This window comes from Morchella sextelata (genome assembly GCF_020137385.1).
Source record: "Morchella sextelata strain SCLS chromosome Unknown scls_1, whole genome shotgun sequence".
Lineage (NCBI taxonomy): Eukaryota > Fungi > Ascomycota > Pezizomycetes > Pezizales > Morchellaceae > Morchella > Morchella sextelata.
This window is the reverse complement of record NW_025408616.1, coordinates 1,892,630-1,903,434: the sequence shown is the minus strand read 5'-3', so window position 1 is coordinate 1,903,434 and position 10,805 is coordinate 1,892,630. Positions and strand designations below refer to the sequence as shown.

Sequence of the window (10,805 nt, the reverse complement as noted above, 5' to 3'; positions counted from 1 at the left end):
TCAATTCTTTATTTTTGCCCACGTGGCCACTCTAGCACCGGAATTTCAAATTTTAACCAACTATAATTACAGCGTAAGATTATAGATATCCTAAGAAACCAATATTATTGATCTAGCTATAGAGGTTTATAGTAACTCCATAAGGGAAGAAGTTGTGACTGTGGTTATTGCAAAGCCTAAGCTCATTTTATATGGGAGCCAATCAATTATAAAAGTACTTGTAGGTTACACAGATATAACGGAAGGCTTAGTCAGGGCAAATATACAAAGGGGTAATCGAGCTCGAGAGCGGAGCCATACTACTACTAGTCCTCCTGACCGCAAAATCTTAGTGATAGAAACCGGCTCTGAGATCACTGATATCATGATTACATGTATTTAGATACATGGGTCCTATCTGGTGTGATTTGCTACTCAATATGTGGTATGATACTAATACGTACCTACATGTAGCTAGCTGGCTTTAGGATTGGAGGCGACCCAAGCTGTGTTGCTGGGATACATGTACAGATTCCGGTAGAATTATTGCGAAAGTGGGTTCTCCGTGACCCGATAGTCCTATTGGCCCTTAAAAGATTTTTGCTACGAGCACTGGCCAACAAAATCCACTCTTTTAGCTCTGACTTTCGCAATAATTCTACCGGAAACTGTATGTACTCTAGTTCTCGGCAAACAAATCTATTGGCTGTTAGAAACGACATATGGACGATATTCGTTTTAAAATACATGTAGTTGACTCTTATGAGTCTTTGACGTACATACATCTATTAAGCTTGTTTGTTTGCAAGGTTGTAAGCCTACATACATACAGACCACTGGGAGTCACTCCATATCTGTGCCTCTACTAGGCAGCAAGCCCACAGCAGCGGGATAGAGTCAAAGCACTGCAGGCATTAATATATGCATGGTACTCGCAATATGCAACGTACATGTAGGCCATATGGACTTACATCCCGATGCTTTGGCTCTATCAAAAGAACCCCAATTTCGATTCTGGCAAATTCACAAAAATTATGTTTCTTTTATTTTTTTTCAATCCTTTTATTTACCATATTGGCCAAACTGCCGTGATATCGGGTTTCCTACAAAATCTGACCTGTCTTGATGACACAGAGTGGCATACTGATAGACATGCAGATTGATAACTACATACATATCTACTATGTACTAGGGTGTAGCGAAAAGTGATCAGAATCTGATAAGACAAATACACGTATTCACCGCAACATTCACTTATCAGATTCTGATCACTTACCCTCAACACCCGGTACTGGATTATGGTTTTTTCTGAAGTCCTTGCAGTCTGATTGGTTGCACAAACTGCGTAGCAACCGGCTAACCCCAGCAAAAATTGGGAGCGGGCAGTGAGACTGGCCGTGGCATTAACAGGATGGCAATATTGGAGGTGTCATTAACTGGAGCTGGCATTAATTGGAGGTGGCATTGGAATTGGCCATGGGAGATACACATCTACAGGTTGGCATTGGAGGTAGCATTGGAGGTGGCTAAGTGGAGGTGGCATGAGTCGAGATACCTCATTACTAAATGAAAGAACTGGATCACTACCGGAGGAGGTGGACATTTGCGGGAGCTGGCTGTGGTCAACGGGGTGGGAGCTGGCCATGAGTTGAGATGGCTAAGGGCGAAATTAATTAACTACTGGAGGTGGTCAAATACTACACGGAGGTGGGAGCTGGCCATTAATTAGCTACTGGAGGTGTCAAATACTACACGGAGGTAGGAGAGGTTCTCAGGTGGGAGGAGACCTCGCGGTCGCGAGGTGGGTCACTACTAGTGTATACATACATACTTGCTACGAGAATGAGTTTCCGCCACCACTTTTGTCCGCATTTTCACGTACACCGCCTGGACGTAAATCACCGTTGCGGAGCAAAACTACACCAAAACGCCAAAATCAGCCCTTTTCAAATAGCCCCCCCAGAACCCACCATTTTAAGATATAACTTATACCAATCAGTAAAGGATAACTTAATAGTTAGGAGAATCCTCTGGCAGTATTAATTCCATAAAAAAAATAAATAAAAAAAAAATAGCATGGATGGTAGAGCATTTTGTTCGGTTGTTCTCAGAAAATGTGCCAAGACCTCGAATTTGTATGGGGTCTTGGCAAAATTCGCCATATCCCAAAATTTGTAAATTCAAAGCCACATAACTTCCCACATATTTAGTGAGAAGAATTATAGCTCAGAATATATGTTCTTCTAAGGCGTACCTTCCTATCCTGAAAGTTTCATGGTGTTTAGATAAGAATTGGGGCTTAGGGAGGTGGCCAATTTTGGGTGTTCCGGCGGAAACTTATTCTCGCCGCAAGTACATATACTTAATTATATATTTATATAGAGCTTGCACTGAGAAAAAAAATGCGAAATGTAGAGTATCTACATATGTATTCATGAACGGAAATAAACACCGATCATTGATAAAATGCAGTGTATTTATAGATCTGGTACTATAGTTGATGACTTGGGCGGTTTAGGTTTATAATTGCCAGGATTTTCTTATCGATAGGTTGAAGATCCACTGGGTTGTATTCGACAGGATACCGATTTTGGTGGTGTAGTAGTTATTTCCCGGCCTTATCATGATCATGTAACTAGAACATGCGTATATACTTTATATAGTACGATATACAGTACCTTCCACCAAGTTGATACCGTATGTAGATCTAAAGCTCAAGGCTCATGTGGATAATATCTATTGAGCAGCCGGATTGTGTTCTAATCCTCGAGACATAATACATGTATCTTATTGATTAGGGCACTTACTCTTCGTACAATCCTATGAGATTAGGTATGTGGATAGGGTTACGGTCTCTGTTCCAACATGTCCCAGTGACGAATTACGTCTCGATCTCAATGTCCTGAGTCACGCGAGATTGTTTGGTTGCGTCTGCAACCTGCACCTGCTCGCATACCAGCAGCGGGTTCCTTTTTTCTCACTTGCCCACACCATCTTTTATTATCAATGAGCGTGCCGTTAATTTATGAAAAGCTGTAGAGTGGAGTTTTGAAGTGGGAAGCTCGAGAAGGTGGAATTTGATCCATACATATGTGGTATTGTATGTACAGCTGTTTTGTATGTATGTAGGTACATAGTGGAGGTGTGGTTGTTACACACACCTATTGTTCGATTGGTCCTTTGAGTCAAAGCCAAGGTTCGAAGCTACAATGTCTACATAATCTGCCCAAACATCAGAAAATCAAACCTGAGGACGTGTGATTAGTAGCTGCCATCGTATCGAGAACTTCGGCAAGGGGGTTTGCCAGGCTTGCAGGTGGCATATCCATTATCTTTTGTTACAGCAGGTACAAGCGTCTTCCATCCCTCCATCCCTCCATCCATCCATCCATCCTTCTTCCCTTTCTTCAGCAACAACACCACTGACTAGTTACGGGTACATACTGGGGACAACAGGCAACCGGTGCTGTACTCCTCTGTTCTAGTACTTTTGTGCAGAACTAGCACCAGCAGTGTTCCGCGATATCAAATCAAAGGCTCTGTATTTCAGGCGACTAAAAGATCCACGGAGCCAGTGTTGGACCTGTAAGTGCGTATTCCTTGCTCCCATTTAACTACCTGTATCTCACTGTTACTTTTGTATACCTTGTTGATGCTTTTCTGCCTACCTACTCTTTTACCCTATCTCGCATTTCACCAAATTTGTTGTGTACTTAACCCTTCCCCTTCGATCCAGTAGTATATTTCCTAGTTACTCCCCCATCGCCTGATATCTTATCCGCCTAGTTATCGATTATCCTTTGCGCGTTTTCATCGCTGTCGCTCTTGGGTTTTCGAGGTGATATTCATAACCTTATTCTGTTAGAAGGTTGCCCTGCCCTGTCCGTGCCTTCAGCTAAACAGCGTTTAGTTATCCAACCCCCCACATATTCACTTCCCGCGCCCCTTCACATCTCTCCGCCACCTTCAAGATTATACCAATTTCTGTTTGATTTATCTTTTTCTGGCGCTGGCTCGCCTTCACGGATAATTTGATTATCGCCTATCGACTTTGCTGAGTATTGTAGCCACATCACCCAGACCCCTTGCCCGCTAGCTAGCCACCAAGTATCAAGCGAGCGATACACTTAGCTCTATCGCTATCGAAGCTCACCTCCCCCGGAATTTCCTAAGAACACATCAAAAGCTGCGAAAAGAGAAAGGAGGATAGGGAGAGACCAAAAAGGGATTTAAGATACTCGAGAAAATACAGTGGATTAAATAAATGTGATGGCTGTCGCAGATCAGGATTTCATAGACAACCTTGACATCTTTGCTTAGCAGCATCACCCCCCACACCCATAAATATACATACAACAGCTTTCATCCTATCTCCCACCGAGTTATTCCCGTCGATCGATTACATAACGATCTTCTCGCCATGTACGGACACGAATCACCGCTCCCTTGGAGCACACCTCCTCGACGGAGAACAACTGCTGCAGGAGCAACAACCAACGACGACCCGGATTCATCATCAACAAGACGATTCTCCGCAGGGTTTACATATGCTGGAATGGATGGTTCTGGTTCAACTTCTTCTGGGGGGTTCACGAATATCGCTTCTGGGGGTGCTACAGGAGGACATACACGTTCCGGATCGCATGGTGGCTACTCATCGAATGTGCCAGGGGGGAGTGGTGGCGGTGGGGCACCCGCCGAGAGGACAAGCAGAGATAAAGCAAATCAGATAGTGCAGGCATATTTTGGGAAGGCCGCAATGGTAATTTTACACGCAAGAGTGGTCCTGCCCCCAACATTTTCACCAAAGAGTGGACAAAAGAAAGTCAACAGATGGGTATGGCAAAAATTTCATTTGTTTTATGCTTGTGAATCAGATATACCTAACGAAGAGAGGATATTCACTAATATTCTTGCCCGAGGTAGTTTAATATCGAGCTTGACGAGACGGACGCATTTCGAGAAATCCTCGAATTATGGCGTAAGGGGGATTGCTTTGAACCAAGACCTCCTCCAATGATAATAGAAACATACCTAGACGCAACAGATTTGACAGCAAACCAATCATTAGTAATTCTAGATGGCGAAGGAAAGAGATGGAACGTAAATGAAGCCCTTGATACAGCTGCAGCTGTGGCCGGAGTAAACAATACAGAATCGAGGAAGGCTGGGCGTGGTGGTGGATCGCGCCACGAAGTGATTATGGAGAGGTGGACCGTAGATTTGAGGTATGCCCTGGTTTTCCTTAAGTTCTTACCTTCAAAAGATACCAAGCCCTCATTTGTTCCCCTTTTCCTATGCTATCTTACGGGTTATACTTCGTTTGGGAAACTAACATTATCGTAATATTGCAATCAGCCCTCCATATGATATCGCTCATGCGCCAGAGCTTCCAGTGGTATATAAAAAGGGTATCATACTCTTCCGTGCATTGTATGCTTATGCAGGACTTATGCCGACCTGGAAGTTTCGACGGCGGTTGTCGAAGGTTAAACTCAATACCAGTACGTTGAAAGTAAACTGCAGAATAATTAATGGCAGCAATTATACCCGAGCCCCCAAGGAATGGGATTTATTACAGGTACCACTATATGAGGGCGATAAAGAAGTAACAGATACATATTCTTTCCCAAGGGTCGAAAGTCCAGCGGGGTGTTTTGATATATCTGTGGAATTTAGGAAAAATTGCGAGTTTAGGGTTGATGACTCCGAAGCCCTGCTGAGCTCGCATTTTATAAATCTTGATGAACACTATTTTCGGCCATCATTAACACAAAAGGCCCCTTCAGAACAACCTCTTGGTTACGCCTCTGTTGGGAAAGAAATGAATTCGTTGCCTTCAGCTAATACTCATCCACCACCAAGACCGGACTACAATCAAACATACGGAAGCTTATCCTCATTTCATCATCAGGGAGCAGTTCCTTCGGGCGCTAGCCCGATATCCGCTTTGAGAACTGCTGCAGAGCTAGCCGATAGGGCTTCAATGAATAGTTCGCCTATCGAACGACCTCCCACTGGGCTGCGGTCAATACAGTGTTCAAAGTCATCACTGCGAAGCTTTGAAGGTGTACAACGGCGACCTTCAGTATCTTTTATGCAGCCATTCAAATCACCTTCATTGTCGGCTTCGCCCGCAAATTCGGATCAGGTGGCATCCTCACCACGCACGTCGTTAAGTCGAATCATGACCCCAGTAGCTCCTAGCCATCGGCAGCGGCCAAGCCTGGGAACAATGTCGCCAACATTTAGGAATTCTCCTGGACTCCCCGACGGGACACCTAACCAAACACCTGTGCCTGTATCTTCTTTTCCCGGGTCATCTCCCCTTGCTCAAGGCCAGCCTATTACGCGTATTACAAGTAGTTTCGGCCAACGTCGGCCAAGGATTATTTCTGGAGCAAGCCGGACTGATGATGACAATACAAGCAGTGGGAAAGCTAGCTATAGCTCATCGGCTGCACCCGGATCAGGGCTTTATTTGGACGCTGGGGCTAACTCCACTATGGACGAGGACCTTCAAATAAGGGACTTTATGTCGATGCTGGCGGACGGCCAAAGACAAACACTCAAGAGTTTCCAGCCTAGTGGAATTGCTGGTGAAGGTTCAAGTAAAAGGGCAGGAAATGCTTTATCAAAGTTTCAGAAAATGAGAGACTCGCAAAGTGCTCTGGCAGAGTCAATGTCTTCGTCCCTGTTGCTGCAGCCTTCACTGGGTTCGCCCTCGACATCGAGCAGGCACTTGACGAATGTCCCAGTAATGGTGCCATCGACAGCACTCTCATCATCTTCATCTCCTGGAAAACCAATATCTCCACACACCCCACACACTCCACACACCCCGGCAATTCCATCCCGACTTAGTGAAGGTCTCACTGCACAGTATGATCAACGCCGACATCGTTCTCCGCGCCCGCCCCGGGGGGGGCAGCAAAACAATAGGGAGAGCGCTATTGGTGAAAGAAGACAGGAGATTGGCCAAGAGATGACTACGGCCTCTAAGACATCACCACTGGACATTCCCAATTCACCCCGTCCCTTCCCACGTAGATCAAACTCAATGTCTCAACCGCCCGAAGATGGCGGTGCTTCTCTCGACTTCGATCCGACTGTCGCATATGGTCCAAATCAGCGTCAGAGTGCTAGTTTAGGGAGTGTAAATATGGTCCCACTAAGTCTAAGTCGGCTATTAGATCTACAAAATGCATCTGAAACAGCTATTTCTGGCAGGGAAGACTCTGGAGAACTTTGTGATAATGGCAGCGATGATATTCTGGCATTTGGACCGCCTGGACCTCCATCTATAGATTCTGTTGAAGGGGAAAGGCCACGATTCCAGCAGAGGTATACAAGAGGAAGTACACCTTCCGGTCCTGGATCTTCTGGTCAAACCTCGCGTGGCAGATTAAGTCGGGGACAGCCCTCAGCTGGTTCATCTAGCCTGATAAGCGAACGTATCAACAGTGGGGCGCCTACTAGTCGGATGAACGGGCCGTCATCTATTGAAAGAAGAACGCCGAGCTATAATCAGGATGACGAATTGCTTTTTGACATGAGTGACATGACTGGTACTCATCAGTCAACAAGGAGGAGCTTAGAACAGGGGAGCGGGGGCAGAGATGTATCCGCAAGTTCTCCTGGTAGACGGGGAAGTCGTGGTGGTCTTGGTGGTAGTGGAGGTATGGGCAGAGGTGATTGGAGTTGATTCTCGTGAGGACCCTGAGGTCATTTTTTGAGCTATTTCAGCAGTGGTAGGAGGCTCGCATTATTATTTATGTTACTTGCTCTGCTTTTTCCTTTTTTCCCTTTTTCCTTTTTTCCTCCCCCCTTTTTTTATTGGTGTTCGCTTTCTTTCCATATTGTCTGTAGCCTTTTGTGCGGTGATTTCTCTTTATTGTTTGAAGCGCAGGCTTTGGATAGCGCTGTTGAATGGAGGGTTTATTGTTATTCGAAGATGTTATGTGAAGTTTTTTATGGGTTTTATTTTTATTTTTCGGCATTTTTTCTTTACGTCGGTCTAATGCTACTAACGTGGCGTTTATAACTGGGCCAGTCTAACCAATTTTCCTCCGGTTACATTCTTGCTTATCTCTTCTCATCATTTACTGTCTATAACAATTTTATATTCATATCTAGGATATTGGGGTTTGGAGTTTTTCATCTGGTTTTCTTGCACGTTATTTTGATCATACCCCCTCGAAGGATCTTATCCGTCAGCTATTTATGTTTTATACACCGAAATGCACTTGAGTCCGGCCTTTCTTCATTTTCATGTGGAGCATTCGGTTTTCGGGGGTTTTCTTCTCTTTTTTTACGAGGGAGAATTGTATCACAGGCATTACATAGACATAGCGTGGCATAAAGTACAATATACTGTCGGAGCTGCATGCAATGTACTCGATTTTACCATCGCATTTGTTTTATCAGCGAGGAGATATCAGAATATTCAATGGTATATAGTACGCACGTATATACAGTGGATCCAATAGGTATTGAAGCAATGCGAAGCTGGGACGGGTGAAAGCGCCGAATCCCCCCCGCCCCCTTTTCTCTTTCTTTTTTTTTTTAAAAAAAAAAAAGCTTGGTATTGTGGCGATTTCGGCAACGTGAGGTTGTGACACAATGCGGAAACGTTATCGGGGCTCACTGTCACTAGCGAGTGATGTTCTATGTTCATATATACATGTATGCAAGACCGAAACGAACAGGGGCGTTTGTTATGAAGTCATATGTGGTAGCCTGGTAGGCGTATGTAGACCTAGAAACAGGGCTAGCTACGTGCTCTGAAATGATAAAATCGACGATGGGAAGCTACTCTACACACGTATGCTAGAAGAAAGAAATGAGTAGCCACGTGGACCTCTCCCTCGAAGAGTACTTGTACCTACGGTTGTGCGTTTACTGGCATTTAGTAGTATACTACAAACAGTTCGGAGGTCACAAATCTTTAAGGCGGTGGTGGTGGTTGGCCAAGTTCTGGTAGGCCGGGCCTATAGGGCTGTATCGATCAATGACATATCCTAGGCTGATCTACAGATTAAACCCTACTAATCGTCCTAAATTTATTCTTATTGGTGCTTCCATCTTTCGCACGAGTGAGAAACTGTGATGATAATAAGCCCAATAGTATAAGGTGGGAAGTTATGTATATAATAACCTGGGAGTCTTTAACTTAGCATGGCGCATGCGCAGCGTACCGTCTTTTGGGTAAACATTCAGATGGAATATATGCTCTATGTAGAGCCGTGGCACATGCGGGCACTGAACCACGGATGAACATGGCTCTCTGTGTTGAGGTCCAGGGATAGGATGCGTGTAACTTGGGGGCTGGGAGGCTTTGGGGTATTGGGCGGCTTGATTCATGTGACTTCAGACACAACACTCCTTTTTTAACTATCCGCAGAGCCTCCCGGCAACATCACAAGCAGCTAATTATGCAGCTCTATGATATATATCCTTCAAAGGCTGAATCTTCGTCCGAACTTGAGCCAGATCTCATCACACACCTCGTTCCAACCCCCGATTTTTCCCGCTATACACCGAGGAACAATGGAATTTCATTCGTGCGCGGATTGGGGTGATCTAAAATAGACTGACGATCCGGCACTTTCGTTACATATTACTACATATAGTATGCGAAAAGGTTTGAAAGGCTTGAATATTGAGAATCAGGCAGGTGTATCTCGCTGGTTCATCAGTTCTTACCTTCAGCATTTTACGGATATCGTTCCGGTCAAGAGCTACTGTTAATGTCATACACGTTCTCAACGTAAATCATTGTAATTGGCAGATATTGTTCTTACGGCTAACGGCAATACTGCCATTCACGAGTTCATCCAATCTCTATGCTTCCCTCTTATCAATAGCATCGTTGGCATCCGAGTCTTTACAGCTTAAGCCGGGTCTAAGAGTTTAAGCCAGACTCCAAAACTCGAATCACAACGTCTCCGAGGGCTGAGCCTTATCATTTTTCAAGATCGCGGCTGCTCTTGAGATCTCCTTTGAATACAAACTGCATATACATGCAGGTCTCGGAAAGAAGCGATGAAAGAAATCCAGGTTTCTGCGCACAGTGGGGTGGTGATGGTGTTCCACTACGAAAAATATCTATCGCTGGCGCATATATACAGGGAAGAGCCAGATTCCGAGAAGATCTGGAAGAATGATGGTAATCTACGATATGAGTCAACCTACGTTGCATTCCAGTTTGACAGTTGGACAATTAGATTAAGTCAAAAAATACTGTTTTGTGAGGAATATTGAAAGGAAAAAAAAAAATGATATAGGTGGGTTTCGTAGAGTGGGACACAACAGGTGACGTTGAAATAAGCATCCGAATCTGATGAGTGACAGACAGTAGGAGAGATCGGAATTATTTCCTTGCCAAGCCATTCAGTGCGGAAATGATTTGCTCTATGCGCAGATGCAGCAAGTAAGATAGACCGATCCCTCCATTTGGGTAAAAACACAGCAGTCCCGTTCGCAAAGACACAAAATGAAATTCATTTTGTTGGCACGTAACAAAGGGCATACCTAAGTATTTTGTTACTCCCGAATTGTGTGGGCGAAGAGAGAAAAACGGACAGGTTTTGTTAGCAAATAGATTTTGCCCACGAAGACTTCTTAATTCGGGTGGCATGTGCAATACATAATCAAGCTCGATTTTGCCGGAGTTGAACTGCCGGTAGCTACATGTACATATGTAGATTTATGTAGGTGCTCTAAGGCTGCTTGGCATAGATAATACAGGTACATGTATGTACTATTGCGTCAAACATGCACCTCATGTCGTCCCAACCCAAACTGCATGGCTTGAGTTGAGATCC

The 10,805-nt window shown here is 44.6% G+C and overlaps 1 protein-coding gene across 1 annotated transcript; it reads left to right on the top strand.

Annotated features, from left to right (window-relative positions):
• Nucleotides 1-4,399: 4,399 nt before the first annotated feature.
• Nucleotides 4,400-7,684, top strand: H6S33_000474 (uncharacterized protein; the record flags this gene model as incomplete). The annotated part of the gene is made up of 3 exons (XM_044831855.1): nt 4,400-4,816; nt 4,906-5,207; nt 5,338-7,684. 3 exons carry the CDS (start codon nt 4,400-4,402, stop codon nt 7,682-7,684), a joined length of 3,066 nt encoding a protein of 1,021 aa, XP_044700033.1.
• Between the last annotated feature and the right edge of the window lie 3,121 nt (nt 7,685-10,805).